Source organism: Geotrypetes seraphini, chromosome 1 (assembly GCF_902459505.1).
Source record: "Geotrypetes seraphini chromosome 1, aGeoSer1.1, whole genome shotgun sequence".
In the NCBI taxonomy this organism is placed as follows: domain Eukaryota; kingdom Metazoa; phylum Chordata; class Amphibia; order Gymnophiona; family Dermophiidae; genus Geotrypetes; species Geotrypetes seraphini.
In genome coordinates, this window is record NC_047084.1 from 285,858,397 (window position 1) to 285,876,660 (window position 18,264).

The 18,264-nt window shown below is 36.8% G+C and overlaps 1 protein-coding gene across 2 annotated transcripts in view; it reads right to left on the reverse strand.

Annotated features, from left to right (window-relative positions):
• Positions 1-18,264, reverse strand: part of C1H20orf194 (chromosome 1 C20orf194 homolog) — a 308,395-nt gene that overhangs the window by 231,118 nt on the left and 59,013 nt on the right. For both annotated transcript variants that reach the window (XM_033953173.1, XM_033953162.1), the window contains exons 5-6: positions 9,020-9,116; positions 4,662-4,768 (exon numbers count right to left, since the gene is read on the reverse strand). In XM_033953173.1, the coding sequence (XP_033809064.1) occupies positions 4,662-4,768; positions 9,020-9,116 (204 nt within the window). The remainder of the gene's footprint in view (positions 1-4,661; positions 4,769-9,019; positions 9,117-18,264) is intronic.

The window sequence follows — 18,264 nt, forward strand, 5'->3', positions numbered from 1 at the left end:
CGTTCTGTTTTTTAAAATTTGTATGTAACTTGGATCCTAGTATTATTCCCACCTCCTTGAGGCTCCTCTTGCATTCCTTTCCATCCATCCCATTGTTCACTCTCCACCACCATATCCAACATTTCTCCCTCTCATCTCTCTCTTCCCCATGCATTTCTACCTCACTCTTCTCTCACCACCATGTCCAATAATTCTCCTCTTTTTTCATTTCCCCATGTGCACCATCTCTCTTTCCCTCTCACTCAGACACCCAATTCTCCCTTTCTATTTCCTCCCTCACCTCAGCATCTCTTTCTAACACTCCATTCTTCAATCCTATGGCCCAAGTTCATGCTCCCTCCCCTCCTTCCATCAATCCTTTGTCCAAGATTGTGCTCCCTCCCTCCTGAAACCCAACGCGCCCCCTCTCTCCCCCTTCCTTCCTCTGTTCTGTGTCCCAGGTTCGTGCCCCCCTCCCGATGTCAGAGGAAAGGTTTCCAGGTCAGCTGAAGGAGCCGCATATAGGAGCCGCTGCCCGCGGCTTTTGTTAAGAGAAACGACTGCGGCTGGGAGGAGGAGGGAGCTGGCCAGAAGAAGGTAAACACCCGCTGAGGGGGGAAGGGCTGAACCTGTGAACCTGGGACACAGAATGGAGAGAGGGAAGGAGAGAGGGGCATGTTGGAACAAAGGGGGAGGGGCATTTTGGGACTAGGGAAGGAGGGAGAGGGGCCCATTGGGACACTGCAGGTTTAACAAGGACCCCAGTTCGTAACTGTGAGTTCAACGTTAAGTCAGATGTTCATAAAACGGGGACTGCCTGTATCTGCAAACTTCTTCCAGCATCTGAATCACATTAAAGGCTTCAAGGAAGAGGGAAAGGAAAGCAGTAATTAGTGTTACCCTCCAATTTCAGTTACTATGATCAAAATAAACTTTTACAGAATTACACAAAAAAAAATCAGTTGCAAACAGAAGATATTTTTCAGGCATTAGGATTTCTCATTAACTTCAAAGTCAACGTTCCAACCATCAGACCTCATTCATCATCTGACCAGATTCTTTCATCAAGAGCAAGGAGCTAAGGAAAATGTGGTTAGTTCTTTTATTTATAATTTACTATTATTGCTTTGTTTTTACTTATTTACCTTTTCTTTTTTTTTTTTTTACTTTATTACTTAGGCACATTTGGCTTTTTTGCTTTTTTTAATTACCTTACATATTCTTATATATTAAATTATTTTCCATTACCTTATTCCCCATCCCTTCAGTCTCTCCTGAAACTTTTGTCCTCCTTCAGTCCAGCAAAGCCTATAGATCAGGGATCTCAAAGTCCCTCCTTGAGGGCCGCAATCCAGATGCATTTTCAGGATTTCCCCAATGAATATGCATTGAAAGCAGTGCATGCACATAGATCTCATGCATATTCATTGGGGAAATCCTGAAAACCCGACTAGATTGCGGCCCTCAAGGAGGGACTTTGAGATCCCTGCTATAGATACATGTTCTCCTCCAGCAGTATAGAAGGGCCAAATGCCAAGCAACCACTGTACCAATACATTCTAAGTGTCCCAGAATTTTGAGTCATCAGGGATTCATTTTACCATTGCCTCTTATAGCAATATAACACACAGTCAGTTGGCCAATTTAAAAGCTTTTAAAATAGTGGCAGAAATTGTATTCTTTTATGAATTTATGCCATCCAAGAAGTGTAAGTTACTTCCTCACCTACTGTGCAAGTTGACTTGGTATATAATTTCAAAATCAGCAAAGATTAAGATACCTTTGCCACATACCAAATTCTCCCAGTCTTCTATCATCCAGTAAATATTGTAACAAGCTAAGTTAAACTAAAGGTGGGCCCTGTGGTTTACTTAGACAAAGGATATGTTTCCTATTTAAAAAGATTTCAAAGGATCTCTGATAATGTGTTCTATGCAGCCCTTACTCCTGCAGGAATTTTTCACAAAAAGTTTATAAATCCTTAAAATAGTATTTTAAAATTCTACAAAGGTCTATATACCTTACAGGTAATTTTCCAGGGCAGGTCGACAGCACTAGGCTCACCTCACTGCTGCTGCCACTAGCCAGCCGGAAGATTAATATTTCGGCCAGGAGGTAAGTAGGGGACAGGGGAAAGACACATGGAAAGAGAGAAGCACCATCCCATTGGGGAGGGGGGGTGTTGGAGGGATGGAGAGAGAAAGAGCGCCTCTTCTACAGCCTGGGCTCTGCCATGGACTGCACCGACAAGAAGCAGGAGAGAGAAGAGGAGCAGTGGCTAAAAGGCAGAGAGCTGAGAAAGGCAGAGGAGGACCATGGAAGCACATGGTAAGCCCCAGGACCAGAGGCAGCGTAGGCCTCATCTTGCATTAACACTTTCAGGGGCTTTTTACAATTTCTACTGCTGCTGAATTGGGCTGCATGTACCCTGGCAAAAGCAGAGTTTGCAATATTTAATTACAAAGCCCTGGTTGTCTAAAGTCCCTCCGTCATTCTGGCTCTAGATGGAGAAGAAAGCTGCATAGGTTGTATCCCTTGGTGTTGTCATTGAGGTCATGGGATGATGACTGATTGCTAAGAAGCACCCTGGGGGGGAAGAGAGAGAGAGAGAGAAGCACCTGCAGGAGGGGTTTGGAAGGAGAGAGAGAAGCACCCATGGGGAGTTGGAGGGAAACAGAGAAGCACTTAAAGAATACAGAAGATGGGAAGGGGGTCTAAGGAAATGGGTGAAAGGTGGGGCAGGCAAGACTGGTAAAATGTGGAGGGTGGGGTCATATACCCTCTATTTTGACTTCACAAATATGGTATCCCTATTCTTTCCCATCTGTTCTGCATCAATCCACACCTACTGTATATTCCAGTCTAGTTGGTTAGAGCTTCTAACTCCTAGAAGTTCACCTTAACTGTGCATTTCAGAATTTGTGCATACTTAAAAGTCTAGGCCCCTTTGTTTTATTTTGGGAAGCTCTGAAAACTTTCTTGTTTACTAACTAAGCTATTCTAGATTACATTCTTCTTTTATATTTATGTACTATACTTACATTATTGTAAACCGAGTCAAGAACCTTTTGGTTGAAGACCCGGTCTATAAAATTAAGTTTTAGTTTGATTGCAATCACTGGAAAAAAAAAAGGCCAAAGGGACCAGGAAGATTTTAGTTCAACCTTTTGTTTCTTTATCTTCAGGCTTCAATTCATTCTCTTGTCCTTTTCTACTGTGCGTCTTTCTCTCTCTACTGCAGTCAGCTAACATCCTCTCACTCCTTTAGCCTACCTCTATCCTTTCCCAAATAATTTCTTATGCCAACATCTCCACAAAAGGCAGACTGCACAAAATGTTACTCTGAACTAGGTTATTTGGGGATCTCCCTTCCTTTATGTTAGTCTGTGAGTGTGTTACTGCTAGTTGCCCAGGGACTGTACTGCTAGTTGCCCAAACTCCACTCCCCAATTAGGCATCCAGGAAAGTGGCCACCATACCAGCCACACAAATCCATAAGCAATCTCTATTCTATTTGGTGGCCCCTCTGCTAACACCAATACAGCAACATCTTCTTGCCTCATAGCAGTGTCTAGGATAATCTGCAATCTTCAAAGTCCATAGGTGAAAATCCCAGTAAAACCCAGTCCATAGGTGAAAAACCCAGTAAAACCAGCACAAGCACTGTACAATAATTATTTGGTTTTCTACCATTATTAGGCCAGCTTTTAACAAGCTGTGCTAGAGATTTTTAGCACGAGCTAGCGCTGTATATGCTCTGACACTCATAAAATTCCTATGAGCATTGGAGCACTTACCTTGCTGGCCTGCGCTAAAAATCTCTAGCGCAGCTTGATAAAAGAGGGGGTTTCTAACTAACTACAAAAAGGTGGTATACAAGTCCCAATCCCTTTCCCTAATTCCTTTTTCCCTTCTTTTTTTTTTTTTATTCTTTATTCATTTTTACATATTACAACAAGTGTATCAGAAAAATCATTCGAACTTATAAATATACACTTGATTAACTTTTATATATCATTTAAAAATATAACTTTTCAGCCAATATCTATATGCTATAATATTTTGAATATTATGAACTATTCCTAGTATCTAAACAATTGATATCAAGTTAGAAAACCCTCCCAACCCCTCCCTCCCCTTACAAAAGTTCCATCCCCAATACATCAAAAACAATTAAATACTCATACATTATAGGATTTAATCTTTATTACCCAACCACACCCCTCCATGTCAAATATCTCACTTTGGGAAAACGTTATTACTCATTATAAAAATCTGTTAATGGTCCCCAAATCTTCTGAAATTTACCAAAATATCCTTTGTGTTGTTATTGTGCGCTCCATTTTATATATATGACACACAGAATTCCACCAGAAACTGTAACAGATTTAAATCCAGTTTTCTCTCTGCTCCATTCCATTCAGTTTCCTTCCCAGAGACATATATATTTATGGATCACAGGCACAACTTTATTGTGCTAACTTTTCTTACCTTTACAAAGTAATGTATTCAATTAAAGTAATTCTAAAAATGACTTAATTTATTTCATAAAAAGAAAATCATGACCATCCTGTCCTTTAATAATGTGACAGACATAAAAAAAATTACAGGTGATTATCACATTTATATTTTTGTTAGTTATAGTAGACAGAATAGAAATCAAAATGTCTTGCTTTACCAACCTCATGTTTCATGGTGAAGAAACCTCCACCACCAATGCCGTCCAGTGCAAAGGCCTGCACGATTGGCCACTTTTCCACAACATACATATCAAATATATGTAGATGACCTATATAAAACAAAACAAAATCACAGAAGTAAAAATTTCTAATTACTCCACCAAGTGGAGGAGTGGCCTAATGTTTAGAGCACTGGACTGTGAATCAATCCCACTGATGCTCCTTGTGATCTTGGGCATGAGTTGTTTCCAGTACAAAGTTAAATTATAAGCCCTCTTGTAACAAGGGATTACTTAATGTTCCTGAATCTAACTTGCTTTGAGCTACTACTGAAAAAAATGTTGTTGTTTTTTTAAATATCTTTATTCGTTTTTACATTATGCAAACAAGTGTACAATAATTCAAGTCATACTATACATTCTTCACTTGAAACTCTACATTCATTTTATACCATAAACTATCTCCCCTCCCTCCCTTTCCATATATTACCCCTCATAATGTCATAAAACCCACCCATCCCTCCTCCCCCCTACATATATTTAATGGGGATAAATATAATTATTTATTTATTATAATACTCAATTAATGGTCTCCACACCTCTTTAAATTTCTTATAATAACCTCTCTTGATTGCCAATGTTTTTTCCATTTCATACACCTGACAAACCGAACTCCACCAGAAACAATAATTCAATCCTCTATAGTCTTTCCAGTTATGTGTTATATGTTGGATGGCAACTCCTGTTAAAATCATTAACAGTTTGTTATTATTTGATGAAATTTGACTTTTGGCCCTCATAGACATTCCAAACAAAACTGTGTCATATGATAGGGCCACAGGATTCTCTAACATACAATTTATTTGACCCCAGATCAATTTGAAAAAAATGTTTGCCAGCTGGGTGCAGACAAGGGAGCACTGCACAGTACTATAACATTTGCTGTTAAGTTAGGTGATCAGTAAAATCAGCCAGGCTGCGCACCCATTCAAAAAAATCCTGGAACAGTAGTATGAGCTAAAGTGTTGTGAAAAAGCACAAGTGTTATCCAGGGACAGTAGGGCAGACATTCTCACATGTGGGTTATGTCATCCACTGAGTCCGGTACAGAGAGTGAAAAGTGTAGTATCACTTTAAGCTTTTGCAAACTTTTAGAAAGCCTGCACTGCACATGCCTCCTTCCCCCCCTCTCCCCAACGCCAGCTTGCAAGGTGAGGTAGGCGGGTTGTGAAAATATTTGCCAGCTGTCTCCAGGGTAAGAATGGATTCCGTTTTTTAAACTGTTCTTAAGTTGAATTTGTATGTAACTCGGATCTAAGTATTCTTCCCACCTTCTCTACCTCCTTGAGGCCCCTCCCTTTCCATCCATCCCACTGTTCCCTCTCTACCACCACATCCAACATTATTCCCTCTCATCCCCATTCATCTCTACCTCTCTCCTCTCCCATCACCATGTCCAATAATTCTCTCTCCCTCCCTATGCCCAACAATTCTCCTCTTTCTTGATCTCCCCATGTGCACCATCTCTCTTTCCCTCTCTCTTAAAACACCCAATTCACTCTTTCTATTCTCTCCCCCACCTCAGCATCTCTTTTCCTCCCTCCCTCCATTCTTCCATCCTATGGCTCATGCTCCCCTCCCTCCCTCCATTCTGTTGTCCAAGTTCATGCCTCCTCTCTCCTTCCTTCCATCCTTTGTCTGAAGTTTGAGCTCCCTCCCAACGCGCCCCTCTCCCTCCTGTGTCCCAACACGCTTCTCTCTCTCCCTCCATCCCTCCCTTCATTCTGTGCCCCCAGTGGGTTTTTACCTTCTGGCCGGCCCCCTCCTCCTTCCAGCCACATTTGTTTCTCTGCACAAAGCTGCCAGCAGCAGCTCCTACGCACATCCCACAGCTGAGCCGGAAGTCTTCCCTCTGAAGTCGGAGGAAGCTCCTCCCAAATCAGAGGAAAAGCTTCCAGCTCAGCTGTAGAACATGCATAGGAGCTGCTGCCCGCAACTTTGTGCAAACGACTGCGGCTGGAAAGAGAAGGGAGATGGCCAGAAGGTAAACACCCGCCTGAGGGAGGCACGTACTTGGGGTACAGAATGGAGGTAGGGAGAGAGAGGGGCACATTGGGACACCAAAGGTAGAGCAGGACCCCTGTTCATAAGTACGAGTCCGATGTAAGTCAGATGTTCGTAAAACAGGGACTGCCTGTATATGCAAGGAGGGTGTGAAAGAGCAAGAACAGAAGGTTTGAAAGAAGTAGGACTCTAGGAGAGGGAAGTGCAGGAGTAGGGTTATCATACATCCAGGAAAACCCGGGCATGTTCTCCTTTGTGTCTAGGTGTCTGGGCGATTTTTTTTTAATTAGGGAATTTGTAGTTGTCTGTCTGGGTTTTAAAAAAGTGATTCACCCGCAAGCCCACCCACCCACTTTGGGCTCAGCATAAGTTATGCATCCAATGTTCCCCAATTTCTGAAGTCTGGCTTGTCTTCAGTCTTCCTCTCCTCCCGGCTGCCCTGATCTTCCTCTCTAATCCCTCTCTCCCTGCTCCCCCCTCCACGGTCTTCCAAGTCTCGGATTCATTGCTGGCAGCGTCAGTGATTGAGATGCCAACTGCCTGCTGTCTCCTCTTAAACTCTTCTTTCTGTCACATCCCACATCCTGTGATGCAATTTCCTGTTCCCACACAGGTGGAACATGGCAGAGAGAGGAGTTCAGTAACTGGCAGGCAGCGGGTGTCTCAATCACTGAACATAGTCTCTGAAAGAGAAAACAAGAACCCAACAAAGTTCATGGTTCTCCCCAAGACTGCAATGGTTCTGCCTTTTCCTCTCCCCTCCCCCTTCTGGAGACTTCAGTGGCTGTGACTTGACTAGACATTCCAGAAAGTGAAAGGTCTGCTGCACATGGGTGCAGTGCAGTTTTGCTAGGTGGAAGACACTAGTGTGGAAGAGAAAGAGAAAGGAAGATGGAGAGCTTACAGGGGATGTAATCCGAGAAAGAGAATTTGTGGTTCGGAAAAGGGAAGACTTGTTTAAAGCTGTTCCACTGCAGCAGAGGAACCGAGTAGGAATCAGGTTTCGCAGAAGTTGCAGGTTAGTAAGGATGGGGTTGTGTCTTTTGGCAGATCGGACTTAAAATGCATGGAGAGGAACTAGAAATAAATGCCAGAGTCCCGAACCGCATGTTGCTCTGAGGTAGAGAATGGCACAGGAAAAGATTTTTCCCTGTCCCCGCAGGAACTAATTTTCCCGTCCTGGTGAGTTCTTTTCCTGTCCCTGCCCCATTCCTGCAAGCTCTGTCCTCATATGCACAAGCCTCAAATACTTTAAAATCATAAGTGTTCGAGGCTTGTGTGGTTAAGGCAGAGGTTACAGGAAAGAGGCAGGAACAGCAACAAAACTTGCAGGACGGGACAGGGAAATTGAGTTCCTGCGGAGACAGGGACAAATTTGTTGCCTTGTCATTCTCTACTCGGAGGGGGAGGGGGAAGAAGAAAGGAAGGAAATAGCTGGCAGGGAGATTAGAGAAGGGGAAGGGAGCAGGGTGGAGTGGAGAGATCAAATAGGGAGAGGGGAGAGACAGAAGCATGAGAAAGAGAGAGATTAATGCTGGGAAGGGGGTTAGCAGAGAAATATGGATAGAGAGACTAAGAGATGCTAGATTTGGTGTAGGAGAGATAAAAATGAAGCTGGAATGAATCATGTAAAAAGGAGAGAGGGGGCACAAGCAAGATGGAAAGGGGAGAGGGTAGAGAGTTATAGAAAGAGGGCAGATACCATATCGAAGGGGAAGAGGGAAAATGGTAGTTAGAAGGGGTAGATGCTAGATTGTGTCCTCTTTTTGTCTTCACAAATATGGCAATTTTATGAAGGAGGACTACAGGGGACCTATGGAAGAAAGGAAAGAATTAGGAGGTAGTGTAGGATATATATACATGAATGTCAGGAAGAAGATGGGGATGCAAAATTTATTATTAAGAATTCTTTCTATAAAAATCACTCAAGTTACTATCCACCTCCCCACCCCCCTTTTTACAAAGGCGCAGTAGTAGCTGCCACACGGCAAAAGCTCCGACCCCCACTGAATTGCTATGGGCGTCAGAGCAATTACTGTGGCCCGGTGCAATAATCGCCTTTGTAAAAGGGGGCCTATGTAATTAAAATATGTATTTGCTTGTACCTGTCTCCCAAACCTGTGGGTTTCAAGCTCAATTAGAATTGGCCTACATGAGGTTAAACTGTCCTAATCCTCTGGTTACTACTATCCAAATGTTTTTCTTCAGGTCAACACCACAGGCAGTCACTTCACAATAATGTCTGTTGATATAAACAAAAACACTACACAGAGCATAATGCAATTTTCTATAACTTACCTCCAGAACTGTAAGGAATGCCAATCCGACTGCAGTTACGAACCATGTCCACAAAACTAGAAACTTTAAATTCTTCTGCAGCTTCTTCATCTTCATACTGAAAAAAAGCAGAAGATTCATTGAATATCTTTAAATTCTTTATTCATTTTACATCTATGAGACAAATATGTTTTTTTTCTTTTGCATAGAGCTTTTTGGACCCCTGTTCACTTACAAAAATTAGATAGCTCTAGGTCTAATAGATGTTGGCACTGTCATCTTGAGGCTGGGACATTAGATCATCTATTATTCTATTGCCCATTCATATCATTATTCTGGAATTCAATTTGGCCTCAAATGATGGAAAATCCAGTAGCCTTGACTTATAATACTAACTTATTCGGCACAGCAATGAGAGCAAAGAGTCAAATTTCTTCAAACAATAACAAACTTTTATTTATATTGACTGGGGTAGCAGTACAACAAATTACATATAACTGGAAAAATTATGATAGGTTAAACTATAACTTTTGGTGGAATTCCATATGCCATATATATAAAATGGAGCGTGCATTAGCAACACAGAGAGGTTATTTTGGCAAGTTTCAGAAGATATGGGGACCATTAGCAGATTTCTGCAATGAATGAAATCATTTTCCTATAATAAAACTCATATTAAGAAGGGAGGGGGGTGGGTTTCATCTTATTTAATTTATCTCATTAAATATTTGTCAATATTTTATTATAATTGTTATGTGTATTGGGATGGGAGGGAAAAGAAGGGTTTAAATTTTAACAACAATTATTATACATATTAGGTAATACAGATATTTTAGGTATTATTGTTTATAAATACAGAATAATATATTGTATTTACAGTGATACATGAAAGGAATTCACTGTTTTAAGTTTTTTATTGATTTTTTCACATATCAACAAGTGTTATAAATTTTCCATACATTTATCTTAACAATACACTTGATATCTCTATAATGTATTTTATATAAACCATATTTTATATTATTTTTCTTATGAATTTATATAACATATATATTGTAATGATTTTATCAATTATTATTTAATTGGGGGGGCGAGGCTTGGACGCGAACTCGGATGGTTGGGTAAACGAGTAGCTCCACATAGACAAGCATATATATAAGAAATACTACCAAAAAAATATATATATTTTAAAAGAAATTACTAAAATATATTAAAGCATGACTTCTACTAAACAAAATAAAGCTGATTTGGGAGCCGGAATATCTGGAAGCAACAAGAGGTCGAAACCAGAGCCAGGTACACCCTCTAAAACCCCACTGCCAACAGAAAAAAAATCTCGACGTTATGGAAGAACTAAGACAAATAAAAGAAATTGTCTTAGATAGTAACAAAAAACTACAAAAAGCGATAGAAGAAGCTGCAATCCTTACTAAAAGAGTGGACATGACAGAAAACAGAATTTCAACATTGGAAGATAATACAGAACAATTAAACATAGAAATGAATCACAGCAAAATCATATGGAAAGAAGTGACAGAAATCAAAAAAAATCTTGAAGACAGCCGGAATCGTGAACGAAGGAATAATTTAAGAATAATTGGACTACCGGAAGGAGTGGAAAAAAACGATCCGATTGCCTTTTTGGAAAAATTTCTACCTAAAATATTGCCACTAAAATTTAAAACAGAACTAGAAATCGAAAGAGCACACAGGATTCCTACACAAAGAAATAACACTCAAACGGGTCCGAGAACTTTAATATTCAAACTTTTAAGGCATCAACAAGCAATTGAAATATGTCAACTAGCCAAGGAATACAAGAATCTCAAATGTCAAGACTCAAAAATACATATAGTCCCAGATTTTGCGAAAGAAACAGCATCAAGAAGAAAACAATTCCTAGATATGAGACCCCAACTGAGATCTCTAGGAGCTAGATTTGGGCTCCTTTACCCAGCGGTAATGAAGGTTACTATTGCTAACAAAACACAAAACTTTACGGATCCCAAAAAACTACAAGAATTTCTGGATCAACATGAACAACCAATGACAATTTAAAGACATTTGATGACTACTTTATGAAAATTATAAACTTATATACTTTATATGGTTCACAGGACTTTTAATATGGAAAAAGAACTTTTTGAAAACATCGGTTAAGGATTTGGAACTTTCAAGGCAACGGAAAAAGAACCCACAGGGATCGAACTAAAGATTTGAACAACATGAAACATTCTTCATGGCAAAGAGAAAATAAAAACCTGAAGAAATACACAAGATTTAATTCTAGAATTCTAAATAGAATAGACTTACATGCAGGAATGTAAAATGGACAGAGATCCGTCTTCGAATGGTGACGAAGGAAGTTTTTCTCTTAAACAAAAGACTGAAAGAAGTACTGATTGGCTGAAAAATATTGAGGGCGAAGTAATGAAGGGAAGGAGAATCATCCTTCAATCACGAAGATGATTATAGAAAAAGGGAGAACAACATGTAGTGATTGGTTTACTCGAACGATTTCCTATGAAAGGCGGTACTTCCGGTTAAACTTGCGTTTCAAATACATTACAATGCGTTTCATATACGCTACATTAGAAAATATTCACAAAAAGAATTTATTTGAGACACAAAAATGCCTGATAAGTTTTTTGATTTTTTTTTTTTTTTTTAGATTCTCTTGAACTTCATGTTTGTTCTTAATACAGAAAAATTGTAATTTACAATAAATCCAGTTCTCCCTTTTTCTGTTTAGTTATGAAAGAATCTTGGCATCCCCTGTATGCATAGACTAACCCCCTCTTTTGCGGGACTGTGATGGCGGTTTCTGGCACGGGGAGCCGCGCTGGATGGCGCTGCTCCCGAGGCTCATAGAAAATCGATGACCATCCGGGGCGACGCGGGCCGTTCGGGGAGGCTGCCCGTGCTGGAGACTGCTGTTACAGTTTCGTAAAGGAAAGCCTAAGTCTGGATGCCTTCAACATGATACTTTTATCACCATTCATACCCAGGTTTGTAAGCTTTCCAAAGTGACAACAATTCACCACCTTGAAAAGATCCAAAAAATTTGTAATTGATGGTTTTAAAACAACATATTCTGATATTTGAAATATAGGTGATGTGAAGGATGAATCTCTTTGATCTTAAATATTTTTAAATTATTCAATATTTAAAAAAAAAAAAAAAAAATATGTTTCATCATATTTAAAAAAAAAATATATAAAAATATGATATATATTATTTCATTTGGAATAAGTCATCCTTATAAACTTAAAGATATACAAATAAAGAAAAATAATCTTTATATTTTAAGAATGACCAAAATTTTTAATATATTCCTTTGATTCAAGAAAATTTACAGATATAGAGAAATTTATGGTAGTACTTTAGATAAATTATTAATAGCTTGAAGGAGTTATCTAAATCTAATCTCAATCTGCGTATCCAAGTTTTCGTAATTAATAAGGGAGGGAAGGGAGGGATGGGAGGGAACAGAGGGGAGTTATATAAGGAAAATATGGATATGAAGGAGGGAAGAGATATAAAATATTTAAAATACTGGGAAATTTTTTTTTATCTTAAAAATATATATTATTTAATTCCTGAAAAATTTAAAAAGATAAATGGATCTTAAAATAATGTCCTTAAATGTTAATGGTCTAAATCATATGATAAAAAGGAAAAAAGCATTATCATTTTTAAAAAGGCAAAATACAGATATATGCTTTATACAAGAGACCCACCTCTCACATATAGAATCTAATAAGCTAGAAGGAGGTTGGGTCAAACACTGTTTTTTCTCACCAGCTATAGGGAAAAAAGCGGGTGTTGCTATTCTAGTTAATAAAAAATGCTCTGCTTCATTCAAATTAAAAGCTTCAGATATTCATGGAAGATGGGTAATTGTGGAAATGAATATGGGAAATACTACCATGACGTTGTTTAATATATACGCCCCTAATTCGAACCAAAATGAATTATTTAAAACTCTTCAACAACTGATTTTACCACTGGCTACTTCAAATCTTATAGTAGCTGGGGATTTCAATGCTGTAATGGATCCTTTATTAGATAAAAACCCAAGTAGAGTTATGAAATCTATGGGATTAGAAAATTTAATTCAATCTTGCGATTTAATAGATATTTGGCGAACACTTCATTTTGATGGTCGGGAATTTTCTTTTTGTTCTCATGTTCATAATTCTTTTTCAAGAATAGACTATATTTTTACTTCAAATCATCTAGCACAACAGGTGACACAGGCCGCCATTGATCCTATTATTTTATCTGATCATGGTGGAGTATGGATCAAAATTAAAATTAATGATCAAAATAATAATAGACCAATTTGGAAGTTGGATAATACATTGTTGGCTGATCCAATTTTTTGTGAAAATCTTCTAACAAAAATGAAAGAATTTTTTTCAAATAAATGATAAAGATGAGATTAATAGAGAAATTCTATGGGATGCCTTTAAGGCATCAATTAGAGGACAAAATAATTTCTTATTCGGCTTTATTAAAAAACAAAATAAAAAAACAATTTTAATCTTAGAAAAAGAGATTAAAAATTTGGAATCAAAACTTATAGAAAAATGGGAATATTCTATTCAACAAGAATTATTAAAACTAAAAGTTAAATATAATAAGATCTCATCTAAAATGATTAGGAAAGATTTGTTCTCTCAACAAACGTTGTATTATGGTAACTCAAATAAGTCGGGAAGAATATTGGCAAATTATCTTAAAGCAAAAAAAAGGAAAACAAAACTAATTGCTATAAAAGATGAAAATGGTGATATATATACACAAAATGAACCTATTTTAAAACAATTCCTAAAATTTTATAAATCTCTTTATTCTTCCGAGACTTATATAAATAAAGAAAAAGATGGTTTAGAATTTTTGAAAATGTTAGAGGGTCCAAAAATTCCTGAACATATAAAACGAAGTTTAGAAGAACCAATATCACTAAAAGAATTAGGAACAGCTTTGAAATCCCTTAGAGTTGGATCTGCTCCAGGTGGTGATGGATATACAGTTGAGTTCTATAAAACATTTCAAAATTTTTTATTACCCTATTTATTAAATCTTTATCAATATCAACTTAATAAAGGTTGTATTAACGGCACTATATCAGAATCTTTAACTATTGTTTTGCCAAAACCTAATAAAGATCCCACTTTGGTCTCAAACTATAGGCCAATATCTTTAATAAATGTAGACGGAAAATTATTAGCAAAAATACTTGCGTTAAGATTGGCTAATGCTCTCCCCCACATTATAGGTATGCATCAAACAGGATTCGTTGCTCAAAGACATTCATCTCACAATACCAGATTAACATTCCATATGTTATATTTAACAAAGAAAATGAATGAGCCTACTTTTGCTGTTTCATTGGATGCAGAAAAGGCTTTCGATAGAGTAGAATGGCCTTTTATGTATCAGGCAATGGAATGGTTTGGTATAGGTCCTGGATTTATACAAATGATACAAACATTGTATAGCTCCCCTTCTGCTAGATTATATATCAATAATATGTTTTCAGAAAAATTTAATCTACAGAGAGGAGTTAGACAAGGATGTCCCTTGTCTCCTTTGCTGTTTGATATTGTTTTAGAACCCTTAATATTAGCTATCCAACAAGCAAAGGAGATACAAGGTATACCTCATTCAGACAGAGAATATAAGATATCTGCTTATGCAGACGATTTACTATTATATTTGAGGAATCCAGAATCCACCATTCCATATCTACTTGAACTAATTGAAAAATTTGGAAGTTTTTCAGGGTATAAAATTAACTGGAATAAATCAGAGGTTCTTCCGCTAAATGTACATTGTACAAAAGGTTTATTTGATACATTCTCTTTTGTTTGGAAGGATGAATCTATTAAATATCTTGGAATTTTGATTACAAAAACAATAGATGAAACAATGAAAATTAATGAAAAATGTTTAATACAAAAAGTGACAGAAATGTGTGAGCAATGGAATCCTTTACATTTATCTTGGTGGGGAAGAGTACAAACCGTTAAAATGATGATTTTGCCTGTAGTTTGCTACCAAATGGGAATGATACCAGTTTTCTTTCAAGAATCTTTTTATACAAAATTAAATAGGATTTTGACAAAATTTATATGGATGGATAAAAAACCAAGAATTGCTCTAGTGTCTTTGCAAAAACCAATTAAGGAGGGAGGGGGTAAATTTTCCCAACTTTTATAGGTATCATCAAGCCTATATTTTACGTCATGGTATGTATTGGATCCTCCCAGAGCCCACTGATAATATTCCAGACTGGTTCTGGCTAGAATGGAGGCTTATGTTTCCATTACGTCTTAGTCACGTAATTAGTATCAAAATGCCAAAGTTATACAAAGATCATAAAATATTTATGGATACCTGGAAAACTATAAGATACATAAGTAATCTAACTCAAATTCCAATTAGTAAATCAACTACTCAAACGATATGGCTAAACCCCAAGATCAAGATTGGCGGTTTTAAAGTCATCTGGAAACATTGGATGATAGCTGGCATTCGTATTTTGGATGATGTAATAAAAAATGATAAGTTGCTGGAATTTTCACAATTGCAACACAAATTTGGTCTTAATAAAACACAATATTTTAAATGGTTGCAATTGAAACAATCTATTCAGGAAGGGTTCCCTGAATGGAAAGATCTTGCCAAATATCACAGTTTGGAATTCTTATGTTTCCAGATGGACTCAATAGGACATAAAAGCCGCACAGTGGTATAAAATAATATCCGGATATATAAATAAAAAACCAAAAAATGGTCTTAGAGACATTTGGAGCATTGAGATAAAGCACCAAATTAGTGCATCTCAATGGCCACGACTTTGGTCTTGGAGGTTAAAATGTACAGTGTCAGCATCAATGAGACAAACATGGTTTTTTCTTTTACATAGAGCTTTTTGGACCCCGGTTCGTTTACAAAAAATAGATAGTTCAAGATCTAATAGATGCTGGCACTGTCATATTGAAATTGGGACATTAGATCATCTTTTATTCTTTTGTCCATTTATCTTATCATTCTGGAAATCAATTTGGCCCCAAATTAATAGAATGTTAGAAAATCCGGTAGCCTTGACATATGATACTATATTATTTGGAACAACCATGAGAACAAGAAGTCAAATTTCATCAAGTAATAACAAACTTTTATTTATTTTAACTGGAATAGCAATACAACAAATCACATTCAACTGGAAACAACATGATAGATTGAATTATATGTTCTGGTGGAATTCGATATGCCACATATACAAAATGGAACTTGCTATTGCAACACATAAAGGATATATGAATAAATTTCAAAAAATATGGGGACCATTAACAGATTTTTGTAAAGAATGATAAATTTTCCCATGAATAAAATTTGAAAAAAAATCTGGAGACCATTAACAGATTTCTGTAATGAATGATTAACTTTTCCCATGATAAGATAATTGAATAGAGGGGAATGGGGTGGGATTTTATTTATGATTATTATATACTATATTATTATTTGAATGATTTTATAATAAAAATGATGTTATGTATTATTGATTGGGAGGGAAGGAGGGGTAAGGGAATATTATATTCAATAACAATTATATAAATTTAAATTTCTTACATAATATTATAACTTTATATAATATTAATTTTTTAAAGAAATGTTAAATTTGATGTTAATATATGAGTTAATCAAGTGTGTATATTCAAGCTTATAATGAGATTATTTGGAACACTTGTTGTAACATAAGAAAATGAATAAAGATTTATAAACATAATTATTATTTAATTATGAACCCTTTTCCCTCCCTTTATCACATTAATTTCTCATAAGACTATCATTCATTCATTATGATATATTTTTTATAATGTATAATAAAGAGAATAAATTCTTTACCCCTTCCCTCCCTCCCTTCTTTAACCATTATCTTATTATGGGAAAAAAATTAAAATCAGTCATTGCAAAAATCTGTTAATGGTCCCCAAATCTTCTTGAACTTATCCATATATCCTTTTTGTGTTGCAAATGTACGCTCCATCTTATATATATGGCAAACTGAGTTCCACCAAAAATTATAGTTCAATCTGTCATAAATTTTTCCAATTATGTGTAATTTGCTGTACTGCTACTCCAGTTAATATAAATAAAAGTTTATTGTTATTTGATGAAATTTGACTTCGAGCTCTCATTGCAGTACCAAACAAAAATCGTATCATATGTCAAGGCTACCGGATTTTCTAACATCCTATTAATTTGAGGCCAAATTGATTTCCAAAATATTAATATGAATGGACAATAGAATAAAAGATGATCTAATGTCCCTGCTTCAAGATGACAATGCCAGCATCTATTAGACTTAGAGCTATCTATTCTATGTAAACGTGTAGGGGTCCATAAAGCTCTATGTAAAATAAAAAACCAAGTTTGTTTCATAGAGGCTGACAATGTGCATTTTAACCTCCAAGACCAAAGTCGTGGCCATTGAGATGCATTAATCTGATGCTTAATCTCAATGCTCCAAATATCTCTAAGACCATTTTTTTTCTTTTTATGTACGAATCCAGATATTAATTTATACCACATTGCGGCCTGGTGACCCATGGAATCTATCTGAAAACATAAGAATTCCATACTATGATAGTTATTAAGATTTTTCCATTCAGGGAACCCTACCTGAATGGCCTGCTTCAATTGCATCCATCTGAAATATTGTGATTTATTCAAACCGAATTTATTTTGCAATTGTGAAAATTCAAGCAGTTTACCTTTATTTATTACATCTTCTAAAATCCGAATTCCAGTAATCATCCAATGTTTCCAGATAATTTTAAAACCGCCAACTTTGATCTTTGGATTGAGCCATATTGTTTGAGTCGTTGATTTAGTTATTGGAATAGGAGTTAGATTACTTATATATCTTATAGTTTTCCAAGTATCAACAAATATTTTGTGATCCTTATATAACCTTGGCATTTGAATACTGATAACATGACTCAGACGTAAAGGAAACATTAATCTCCATTATAACCAGAACCAATCTGGTATATGTTCAATGGGCTCTGGGAGGATCCAATACATACCCTGACGCATAATATAGGCTTGATGGTACCTATAAAAATTTGGAAAATTTACCCCTCCCTCCGCAATTGGTCTTTGTAAAGATACTAGAGCAAGTCTGGGGGTTTTTCCAAGCCAAATAAATTTTGTTAACATCTTATCCAATTTTTTGTAAAATGACCCCT